The following is a 12,402-nucleotide window of genomic DNA, read 5'->3' as shown; positions in this document are numbered from 1 at the left end:
ATCAGGCTTTCTCTTCCTTGTTTAGAGACTATGATGTTGTTGTTAATTGACATCAAGTCAATTCTAACTCTTGACAACCCCATGTGTACATAGTAGAACTTTTTCATGTGGTTTTAATGGCTGTAATCTTAAAAGAAAAAAATCAGCAGGCATTTTCTTCCTTGGCACCACAGGGGGTTCAATCTAGAAAGCTTTAGGTTAGGGCAAACATTTTGCACCACCTAGATATCTTATTTAGACAGAATAAGAAACAAATCTTTTAATAACTTGTATTCTATTTATAATGCATATTTTTTCCTTTCAAATTGTTCTTTACAAATGTAAGTTTAAAAAAAATTTTTGTTGTGCTTCTAATGAAAATTTACAAATCCAAAAAATATGGAATACTTCACAAATTTGAGTGTCGTCCTTGCCCAGGGGCCATGCTAATATTCTCTCTATCATTCCAATTTTAGTGTATGTGTTGTCAAAGTGGGCACTGCTTTTAAGTTTTTTTTTTTTCATTGCATTATTGAAGCATTTTTCTGTCTAGGAATAGCGGGTATTTTGAATTGGGATAAAAATGCATCAATATTTTCCCCTTTGAAATTAATAGTTTTTTTTTTTTTTTTTTTTTTAGCTATTTAATGCCTCTTTACTTAACAGCAGATTTTTCAGGAGCAAATTAAGACGTTAAAAGAAGACAGTTGTAGTTATATATTTACATTAGTTTGAGTGATTTGCATGGGTTATTAAGGAATCTCTTCAGTGCGTTCTTCACATCGTCGTTCCTTAGGCTGTAAATGAGGGGATTCAGCATTGGTATCACGAGGGTGTAAAAGACTGAGGCCATTTTATCAGTGTCTAATGAGTGGTTGGTCCTGGGTTGTAAATACATGAAAAGGAGAGTCCCATAGAACACAGTGACCGCCATCATGTGAGAAGCACAGGTGGAAAAAGCTTTTTGTCTCTCCTTTGAGGACTGTATTTTCAAAATGGCAAGGATAATGTTAAAGTAGGATATTAGAAAAATGATCATGGAGAAAAACAAATTGATCCCTGAAAAGGTAAACGCTGGTATTTCTGGAATGTAAGTGTCAGAACAGGATAAGGCTAGCAAAGGGACATTATCATAGTAAAAATGGTTGATTACGTTGCAAGAACAGTATGATACAGAGAACACACAGGAAGAGACAGTCAGTGCTGTGGTCAGACTGTAGAGGCATATGAGAGACACTAGCAGAAGGCAGATTTGCTGAGATACCACCACCATGTAGAGAAGGGGGTTGCATATGGCCACATAGCGGTCATAGGCCATTGTGGCCAGTATGAAAATCTCTGCCACAATGAAAACTACAAATCCACCAAGCTGAGCTGCACAACAGTAGTAAGAGATAGTTTTCGTCTTAAACAAGAAGTTGGCCAGCATTTTGGCTGCAATGACAGTAGAACTGTTGAGATCGACAATAGCCAAGTGTCGGAGGAAAAAGTATATTGGGGTTTGAAGTCGAGAGTCGACACTGGTGAGGGTGTTGATGCACAGGTTCCCTGCCAGAGTCAGCCCATAGATCACCAGGAAGACAAAGAAAAGGGGGACCTGGAGCTCAGGATGGTCTGAGAGTCCCATGAGAATGAACTCAGTCACCCATGTGAGATTTCCTGGAGCCATGTATAGTGTTGCTTTTGTCTTTAAATGGGAAAAATGGAAAGAGATTAATGGATGGCAAAAAAAAATTTTGCTCTTAGAAGGTTATTTCTTGTCAAAGTTTTGTTTAAAGTCATTTTACTTCCATTCAAAAACAGTTAAAAGTTCCAGATCTTAGTTTTCTCCCTGTTTTTTCACAAATTTCAGAAGTACAAAGTCATCAGAGAACAACTGAGGACTGAGGTTGTTTCTTTGAATTGTTTGCCTAAATTGTTTATTTTTTAACTGTTAAACAGAGTTTCAATATTAGATTTTACATATATTTACATATATATTTAATTTCAAAAAGTTATCACTGTGTTATCAATTGGCATCATATTCACTGCTTTAGATTGTGAATAAGAATCAAGTTTATGATTTTTTCTATATCATATCATCATATTTCCCTGGCTTTCATTCACAATGGAAAAAATAAGGGCACATAATTACTTCCATTCTTTGTATCCCTAACTGCTAATAATAGAAGTGTAAGATTGTGGCTAAAGTAGGATATCAATAACTAGAATTTCAAAAATGCTCAAGAAATTCTTCAACTTTGACATCTGCATAGAGAAAATGTGAAATTCTCAATTTATTGTTAATCTCACTGGAAGATGATAAGGTTTAGTACTTTACATTTTTGTGCTCCAAATGCTCCATGACCCTGTTACAATTCATTACAGCTGATACTTTTAGCAGTAACTATGTAAAAAGCAATATGCTAAATCTTCTCCATTCTCTTAGATAATCAACACTGACCATTGATTTTATTTTTTTCACATCTTCTTTAATAATGCTCAGTCTCATTTTTCAGTAGTCATGAAGACTGTTATTAATTTATTAAGATATTTACTTAAGTCATTAAAGACAGTTACTTCAGTCATTACACAGCCGTCACTTCCACTTAGCTATCAGTGGGCAAGGATTGCTGTCACTTGGAAAAGACCAAAAACCAAACCAAACCCACTGCCATCGAGGCAATTCCAACTCATAGTGACCCTAGAGGACAGAGTAGAACTGCCCCATAGAGTTTCCAAGGAGCATCTGGTGGATTTGAACTGCTGACCTCTCGGTTAATTACTATAGCACTTAACCACTATGCCACCAGGGTTTCCACTTGGAAAAGAGACAGAAGAAACCATTTCTGTTCTGAGTTTGATTTGAAATGATAGAGCTTTTAAGATCCTTAGTCCTCACATCTAGACCTAGTAATAGGGAAACATTTGGTTTAACCTACCTGTGCATGAAGATCTGCCTAGATCCACTTCTAAGTTTATTCCACGAAGCATGCTGGAGAGTTTTACAAAGATCTGAAGTTCCTGAAGACGCTAACACTAATATAAGTTTGTGTCTAGGCCCCAGTCCCTGAACATGAGGACTAGAATTCCTGGATAAAGGTCTGATTCCCCAGGGAAAGAAAGACAAATTGAAAGTTCATTAAGCAAAGCTCCACTCAAAATTTCACCCAAACAATGAGAATATGGAGAGAGCCTAGGGACTTGTTTAAATGAGTACATTGAATAAGAAACACATGCTGCATTTCTGTATCGTTATTATTATTATTTTTAATATACCCTTCAATACTCTGGCCCATGCTCCTGGGTTATGGATGAAGAAAATCCAGCAGTTGGAAAATACAGAATTCTACCCCAATGGATAAATTTAATGTGAATATTGGGGATAACACAAAACCTCCCTTCCAATATCAAACTCTGGTATATTTGCTGTGAAAACCAGATGATATACACCAAATTCAAAATGTGAAGTTTGTAAAGAGGCTAAATATCAACTTTTTATTAAAATTATTAAAGTCTAAATCATATCTGGTATCATTTGCAGCTTTTGTATTCAATTAACTTAAGTAAAAAATGTATTTTTTCACATCAGCGTGCAATCTTCTTTCAAATAATTAGTAAATATTGCAATTTAATGTCATCACCAATTCTTTCTTACTTTCTTGGGCTATTTTCCAGCCTATAACCTTTATAAGAGGAGAGGATGTGTCTGATTAGTTTTTCTTTTTATTACCATCTTCTACAATAATACCCAGGATAGAGTAGATGTCCAAAAGACACTTGCTAACCAACTCAGTGACTGATGGAATGAATGAATGAAATACCCATCCTGAAATGTGAAATTAAACATCAGGATTTTGTATCCCATGCTGTAATCAATCTGTAATATTATTTTAACTTTGACAAAGAAACCATGACAAGTTGTGTCTCATTCTCTAAGATACTGTCTACTATAGTGCAGGATACACCTATTCCTTCTTGATTTTGGTATTCCTAAAAAAATTTTTTTTTTTTTTAATACCTAATACCAGTTTCCCTCCAGCCAGTTTTGACTCAGGGTGGCCCCATATGTGTCAGAGTAGAACTGTGCTCCATACCATTTTCAATGGCTATAAAGTTTCAATAGATCTTTCGAGGTGCCTCTGCTTGGATTCAAACCACCAGCTTTTATCATTATCCACCCAGAGTCTCCTTACCCAGAGGTAACCCTTACCCACAACTTTTAATGATATTCTTGTTGTTATTAACTATATATTTATGCACCCAACAAAACATAAATCTGAAGATATCTTTAATTATTTTACATAGTACTGAGTGTCTTATTTTGCAATATTTTTACTCACTCAAATGTATGTTTGTGGATTTACCCATGTTGATTTCTTTAGCTATATGTTGTCCACTGATTTTGCTGCACGTAAAAAAATTCATTAGAAAAAGAAAACAAGTTCTGCTCAAACAACTCCTGAATCATTCTTCTAAAATTTATTGAAATTATATTAACTGGTAATATAATTGGAACTACAGATGAGGTTGAAATAGACGTTTACTCCGTATCATATAAAAATTTTTTTTTATTTGATCAAGCACTTAGTGTTAAAACAAAATCAATAGCTTATTTTTTAATCTCAGGCTCTTGGAGGGATTCAATACGTGCTCCACCCAGGAGTTACACACTTGCCATGCTGTCTGACCAGACAGCCCTACCTTATGGAGTTGGATGAGAGCTCTAGCCTCTCCTGCAGTACCGGCTGTGGGCTCCTGTGGCAGCTGTTTGAAGCCTTTCCTACCTTTTACACTTTTGCCCAGGTGGTGACTTGCTTCAAAACTTCCATGCACCCCATCTTGCCTGATCCCCTCAGTGGTTTTACTATACCTGTTCAGGCACAAGATGCCAGGGGGCCACCTTGGCACCCAGATAGGCATAACCTGGAAGTTTGGAGGTGTTACTGCCCCCATGGGGAAAATTTTGACCGTAGAAGACTGGAGTTGAGAGATAAATTGTTTTTCATATCTTACTTCATTAAAAATATATGCTTGACCAATATGCCTGGTTGGTTAACTTACCTGATCCAGAATTTCTCAATAGAAGTGTAACAAATGATATGTGAGTGTGTGTTTATCTGGGTACACACTTTCTGCAATCTTTGAGCCAAATATTTTGTTGTTGTTGTTCATTCTTAATCCAAGGAAGTCTTAATGTATAGTTTGTACAGAACAAATTTTGTGTCTGAACAATTTAAAACAGATATATTTTGTGTACATTTTAGTGGGATTATTTTATTGAGCTCTAGTACGAGACAGGTGCAAGATTTTACATTGTCTAATTTCACAAAATATTCCAACGTGATGTAGAACACAGTTTCACGAAGAACCCTCAAAGATGTCCAAATCCTAATTCCCAGAAACTGTGAATATATTACATGACAAAAGGGACTTTACTGATATAATGTGTTCCAGGATTGTCCAGGTGGGCCCAACGTAATCCAAAGAGTTCTTAGAAGACAAAACGCATGCAGGAGAACCCAAGAAGTTAATGGAAGCAGAAGTGAGAGTGATAGGATTGATAACTGGAAGGGGTCACTATCCCAGGAATATTTACTGCCTCTACAAGGTGAAAAAGGCAGGAAACATTCTCCTCTAGGGCATCTAAGAAAGAATACAATTAGCTAACACCTTGCTTTTAGTGCAATTAGACTCATTATGGACTTCTTACTGTCAAAACTGAGATAATACATTTGTGTTGGTTTTAGGCATTAAATTTGAGGTAATTTGTTATAGCAATAAGAAAGTAATGTAAAAACAGCAAAATTATTTTTAGGAAATACATACATGGGAACCAAATTATAAGGTAGAAAACAGCGAACTTCCCGTTTTTGATCTTTATTCATTTAGCAAAATGTTTAGCAATCAACCAAACTGTATATGTTTTTCAGTGTATTGCATTGAATAGAGTCCCTGGATGTTGTATATTTGTTAAGTACTTGACTGCTAACTGAAAATTTGGTGGTTTGAATCCACCCAGAGGTGTCTTAGAAGAAAGACTTGGTGATCTACTTCTGAAAGGTCATTGAAAACCTTCTGGGAAAGTTCGACTCTGATACACATGGGTTTGCAATGTGTAGGAATCACTCTAAGACAACAGGTTTATTTATTTATCCATTCATTTATTTTAAACAGCCTTGGAAATGTTGTAAAGTAAGTTTAGCCTTTTGCTCTAATTCTGTACATGGAGCCATACCCAAAGAAAATAGTTTTCCAATGGGAAACACTTCTGTAACTGTAAACTGCTGAAGCCAAACACACTCTGAATAAAGTAAAAGCTAAGAAACACATTAGCAATTAACATGAAAAGTTTATAGACTAATGGGATTAAATTATAGCTGATTTTGTCTTTTGAGGTCAGAAATGTCCATCACGTATTTTATCTTGCCTGCCTTCAGCTATTCTGTTTATTTATGACCAAAGTTAGAAATGGACTCATGTATGTGAGTCTCAGAGTTCCTGGTTGTGCCTCATGTCTGACCTTCCTGAAATTGTCATAAGCTTATTTTATGTCCAGAGACTGCCCTTACGTCACATGCCACACCTACTCTCCCTCACGCCATTGCATGTTAGTAGCATTGTACATACACAGCAATAACTCACATGACTGTTAACTTTTTTTTCTTTTTTGTAGTAAGTTTTTTGATAATTGTTACCACATTTAAAAGACGACCTTTTTGGTCTAATAACACTTTCACCACACTAAATAAAAATGTGAGAAGAAGTGATGTTTAATGTTGACAGTTTCATATTAAAGATAATAAAGTATACAACAGATTTTAGTATGAAATATCATTTGGAAATAATTTAATTATAAATTATGACTAGCTCAACAGAATTTTTTTTGCTTTGTGCACATGTCTATGAGAGAGGAGGAAAAATGCAGAATGCTTTTATATTTATTTCAGTCTGCTATGGCACAGGTCATGTTTCAAAGCACTCTTGGGCTTAGTTTTTCTTTTCCCCTACATGTTTACTTTCATGTGTTATAAGGTTATTTTAAGTGTAAGACAACAATGGGTTCACAAATGTGATAGATGGAGAAAAAGGTGCAAAAAGTATTTAATGGAGGATATGGTATTAAAAAAATATAAAATTATAATAAAATGTTTAGTCCTTGGGCAAAAGTGAGTGTATCAAGTAGAATGATCTGACTTTCTATCATCTTTCAAGGAATGACTCTCATATACTTCCATCACCCATTATCAGGCTTTCTCTTCCTTGTTTACAGACTACATTGTTGTTTTTAGTTGCCGGCAAGTCAATTTCAATTCATGAAGACCCCAAGTGTTACAAGGTAGAAACTCTCCAAAGTGTTTTGATGGCTGTAATCTTAAAGGAAGAGAATCACAAGGCCTTTTCTTTCCTGGTACCACTGGATGGGTCCCATTCTCCAAACTGTAGGTTAGTGAAAACAATTTGCAGTACCTAGACACCTTTGTTTGCAGCTGTTTCTTCTCATTTGCAAACAAATACAGTGCCTAGGTGGAAGACCCCCAAGGAGATGGATTGACACAGTGGCTGCAACAACGGGCTCAAGCATAACAATTGATCATGAGGATGGCTCAGCACCAGGCAGTGTTTCCTTCTGTTGCACATAATGTCACTATGAGTAGGAATCGATTTGACGGCACCAAACAAAAACAGATGCCATATTTAGAGGGTATAAGACACAAACCTTTTAACAAGTTGTAATTTATTTATACTATGTATTTGTTTATTTTCAAGTTGTTGTTTATTACATATGTAAGTTTGTTTTCATTGTATAATTGAAAACTTTATCCCTCTAGGGAGACTGATATTTTAAATTGGGAAAAAAAATGCATCAGTAGTTTTCTCATTGAAATGAATAGTTTTTTTTTTTTTTTTAACCTTTTAGAATACTTCTTCACTTAACAGCATCTTTGTCAGGAGCAAAATAAGGCTCTTAAAAGAAGACAGTTGTAGTTATATATTTACATTAGTTTGAGTGGTTTGCATGGGTTATTAAGGAATCTCTTCAGTGCGTCCTTCAGGTCCTTGTTCCTTAGGCTGTAAATGGGGGGATTCACCATTGGTATCACTAGGGTGGAAAAGACTGAGGCCATTTTATCAGTATCTAATGAGTGGTTTTTTTTTTTTTTTTTTAATGAGTGGTTGGTTGTTGGTTGCATATACATGAAAAGGAGGGTCCCACAGAACACAGTGACAGCCATCATGTGAGAAGCACAGGTGGAAAAAAGCTTTTTGTCTCCCTTCTGAGGACTGTATCCTCAAAACGGTGAGGACAATGTTGAAGCAGGATATTAGAACAATGATCATGGAGAAAAACAGGTCGATACCCGATAACATAAACACTGTTGTATCTGGAATGTAAGTATCAGAACAGGACAATGCTAGCAAAGGGACATTATCACAATAAAAATGGTTGATTACATTGGAAGAACAGTATGACACAGAGAACACACAGGAAGAGGCAGTCAGTGCTGTGCTCAGGCTGTAGAGGTATATGAGGGATACTAGCAGAAGGCAGATCCGCCGAGGTACCACCACTATGTAGAGAAGGGGATTGCAAATGGCCACATAGCGGTCATAGGCCATTGTGGCCAGTATGAATATTTCAGCCACCATGAAAATTATGAATCCACCTAGTTGAGCTGCACAACAGTAGTATGAGATGGTTTTCTTCTTAACCAAGAAGTTGACCAACATTTTAGGGGCAATGGTGGTAGAATTGCCAAGATTAGTGACAGCCAAATGTCAAAGGAAAAAGTACATGGGGGTTTGAAGTCTGGAGTCCACACTGGTGATGATGATGGTGCCCAGGTTCCCTACCACAGTCAGCCCATAGATCACCAGGAAGACAAAGAAAAGGGGGATCTGGAGCTCGGGAAGGCCTGTGATTCCCATGAGAATGAACTCATTCACCTGTGTGAGATTCCCTGGAGCCATTTATTGTGTTGTTCTGCCTTTAAATAGGGAAAGTGGAAAGAAATTAATAAAAGGTAAAATTAATTTGGCTGTTAGAGGATTATTCTTTGTTACAGTTTCATTTAAAATCTGATTACTTTTGTTCACACTTAGGAGTTTCAGATCTTTTTTCTCCCACATTTTCAGAAGTTTCAAAAAAAAAAAAAAAAATAACCTTATCAGAAAACAACTGAAGTTGGTTCTTAAGATTGTTTTTGTAAACAATTTACTTTACTGTTGGATATAGTTCAGATATTGAATTGTATATGTGTATTTACATATATATATATATTATATATATATATAGTACATACAATGAAACAAACCAAGAAAAACAAACCCATTGACCTCCAGTTGATTCCAACTCATAGGACCCTATAGGACAGAGTAGAACTGACTCATAAGGTTTCCAAGGAGTGCCTGGTGAATTTGAACTGCCAAAATTTTGGTTAGCAACCTTACCTCTTAACCACTACACAACCAGGTTTTTCTATATTGTACATAGAAGGATAAATATTGAATTATATATAACGAATTTCATATACATATTTATATATATGTTGTACATAGGGTTGCTATGATTCTGAACCAAATCGATGGCACCTAACAGCAGAATATAATTTTTTATATATATATGGAAACCCTGGTGGCATAGTGGTTAAGTGCTACGACTGGTAACCAAAGGGTCAGCAGTTCAAATTTACCAGGCGCTCATTGGAAACTCTATGGGGCAGTTCTACTCTGTCCTATAGGGTCGCTCTGAGTCGGCTTTGACTCGACGGCACTGGATTTGCTTTGGAGATATGCATGAATATTTTTCACTGATATTGGGTGAGATGTACATATTTTCTTTAGCACTGGTTTTTAAGTGATGAAAAAGAACTGCCTTTACAGAGTTGGAGTTGATGAGCCAGAGTGATCTCTAGTTATCTTTCAGCTTAGCTGCCACAGGCCTCCTCTCCAGCCCATGCTGCTTCATCTCCTTGGATATTTAACAAATTTCAGTATCTCTGTGGGAAACCCCTCCAGAACTGTGGCTTTTTCCTTAACAATTTTTACCACACCCCTCTGTTTCCGCTACGCACAGATAGACCTGCATCTCGATACTGTTCCTTCTGTAGGTGCCAGAAGACTGCATCCTTCTTCTTAATCACATTTTCTTTTTTCTGCCAAATACACCGGAACTGTCACTGGATTTGTTTTCTAGATTACTTTGTATTTTTACTTTTTAGCAGGCTTCCCTTCCTTTTCCAGTTTAGCCTCCTTTTCCTTAAACTGTTTGAAGCCTGTTTTGTCATTGTTTTTATAGTTAAGTTTTATTACTTACGGTTTTGATTTTTAAAGTTCAATCATTTTACTCTACTTCTGCAGAGAAATGAGTGGGACAGAATGTTAACTTTTATGTCGTGTTCACTATGTGCTTCTCGTTGCTGTTGTTGGTTGACATCTAGCAGATTCTGACTCATGGTGACCCCACGTGTGCAGATCAGAACTATTTCATGGGGCTATCAAGACCGTGACCTTTCTGAAGCCAGTCACCCAGCCTGTGTCCCTTGGGTGGGTTTGAGCCGCCATCACTTCTGCTAGGATCCAACAGTTTAACCTTTTGTGCCACCCGGGGCCTCTCATTATGTGCCGAGAACTAAGCTAAATGTTTTGAAATAATTATCTCTTATTCTGCATTGGAGCTTTAGGGGATGTATGTAAATATTTTCATACCTGATGAGATATCTGAGGCTCAGCGAAGTTAAGTCACTCACAGGCCACATAGGATATTGACTGGATAAAGGCATGGGCTAAACTTAGGGCTTATTCTTTTTTTTTTTTTTAATTTGGTTTGCCCTTGTTGATATTGTTGTTTTATTCTACCAAACACTAGTTCTTTGCTTTTGCTCAAATATTCATATTTTGTGTAGTGCAAATTAACTAGCATAACACACATATATAGGTTAGTAAGCACAAAGCTTGGCACTTAATGATTTCAAAATAGATGTTACCTGTAGTTATTACTATTATTATTAGCTTATTTTGAATGATGTTAATATTTTTTCTCTTTTTTTTAATTTTAAGATCAGTGTCACATTCTACCTGATTGAAGACTCTTATAGTTGAAAAAGAAATAGCAATAAAATTATAATTTTCTATATGCAAAATAAGTGCTCCTGGTGGCACAGTGGTGAAGTTCTCCACCGCTAACTGAAATATTGGGCGTTCAAAGCCACCAGCTGCTCTGCGGAAGATAGATGTGGCTGTCTGCTTCCTTAAAGATTTACAACCTCGGAAACCCTATGAGGTAGTTCCACTGTCCTTTAGGGTCCCTAGGAGTTGGGATCAACTCAACTGCAATGGGTTCGTTTTTTTGGTTTTGGTATATGCAGACATTGGGCCACCTGATACTCAGCTATATCTTTCACAAAACGAAACATGCTCTTCCACATACAACTCTTCCAAGGTTTTTTCATTTAAAGATATGTCAAATATGTATCTGATAAGCTGATCTGATTTTGTTGCACCAACTATCCCATATCTCTTGTATCCTGCCATGAAACCAAAAAGAATGTCAAGTTTTATAACAAGGAAAGTTTACCCTGGAAATCCTCAGAGCAACATTCAATTGGATCAAAATATTTCCTGTCAGGTTGCTATATATAATGCTATTCAGTACATTGTTCACTCTGAAATATAGTTTATACATACATCCTTGCTTTAACAAGAATGAGAATATCAGCAACAAGAATACCAATTACTGATTATCTACTGTGCATTAGTGCAATTAGCTTTGAGGAGGGAGAGGGTTTGTATATATCCTTATTGTTAATTCTCTTCTCTCTTGAAATGCAATTGATGAACAAGGAGGGTTGATCAAAGAGTACATGTCAGAAAAATAAAGTTTCTGTAGAATAACCCCCTATTTCTCCTGTGTTTTTTCCCCCTGCACCTTGTCTGATTTAACATTTATCCCTGAAAAGTTATTTTAATTTTCTACCAAATAATCTTGATTTTAAATCATTTTTGAATGCATATATTTTATAGATCTACTCACATAATGAAAAAAACAACAACAGCAACAACAAAAAACAGGCCCTTGAGTAGTTTCTGACTCATAGTGACCCTGAAGGACAGAGTAGAACTGTCCCATAGGGCTTCCAAGGAGTGCCTGGTGGATTCAAATTGCCAGCCTTTTGGTAAGCAGCCTTAGCTCTTAACCACTAGCCACCATGGTTTCCACTCACTTCTTGGAAACCTATGGGGCAGCTCTACTCTGTCCCATATGGTCTCCACGAGTCAGAATTGACTCTGCAGCAATTTTTATTTGGAGATGTGTTGCATTAAGTACAAAAATTACTTCTTAGTATGATATCTCTGTGGCCACCACGACAAAGAGACTAACTGTTGGCACCAGGGAATCTTTTCATCCTACGGTTTATCACCCTGGACAATGGGAAAATCAAG

General features: G+C 36.4%; 1 protein-coding gene, 1 non-coding gene and 1 pseudogene across 2 annotated transcripts; all 3 read right to left on the bottom strand.

The window, feature by feature from the left end:
* Nucleotides 1-372: 372 nt before the first annotated feature.
* LOC126064449 (U6 spliceosomal RNA) lies at nt 373-479 on the bottom strand. Its single transcript, XR_007514525.1, has one exon. It is a non-coding gene; the product is annotated as a U6 spliceosomal RNA (small nuclear RNA).
* A 221-nt stretch (nt 480-700) lies between these two features.
* Nucleotides 701-1,648, bottom strand: LOC126064320 (olfactory receptor 8J2-like). Its single transcript, XM_049863219.1, has one exon. The coding sequence runs from the start codon at nt 1,646-1,648 to the stop codon at nt 701-703; it is 948 nt and encodes a 315-aa protein (XP_049719176.1).
* A 6,307-nt stretch (nt 1,649-7,955) lies between these two features.
* Nucleotides 7,956-8,691, bottom strand: LOC126064170 (olfactory receptor 8J2-like; annotated as a pseudogene).
* Nucleotides 8,692-12,402: the final 3,711 nt, after the last annotated feature.

This window comes from Elephas maximus, chromosome 20, assembly GCF_024166365.1.
Source record: "Elephas maximus indicus isolate mEleMax1 chromosome 20, mEleMax1 primary haplotype, whole genome shotgun sequence".
Classification (NCBI taxonomy): Eukaryota; Metazoa; Chordata; class Mammalia; order Proboscidea; family Elephantidae; genus Elephas; species Elephas maximus.
Note: the sequence above shows the minus strand (reverse complement) of the source record. Positions and strands in the feature narration are given on the sequence as shown.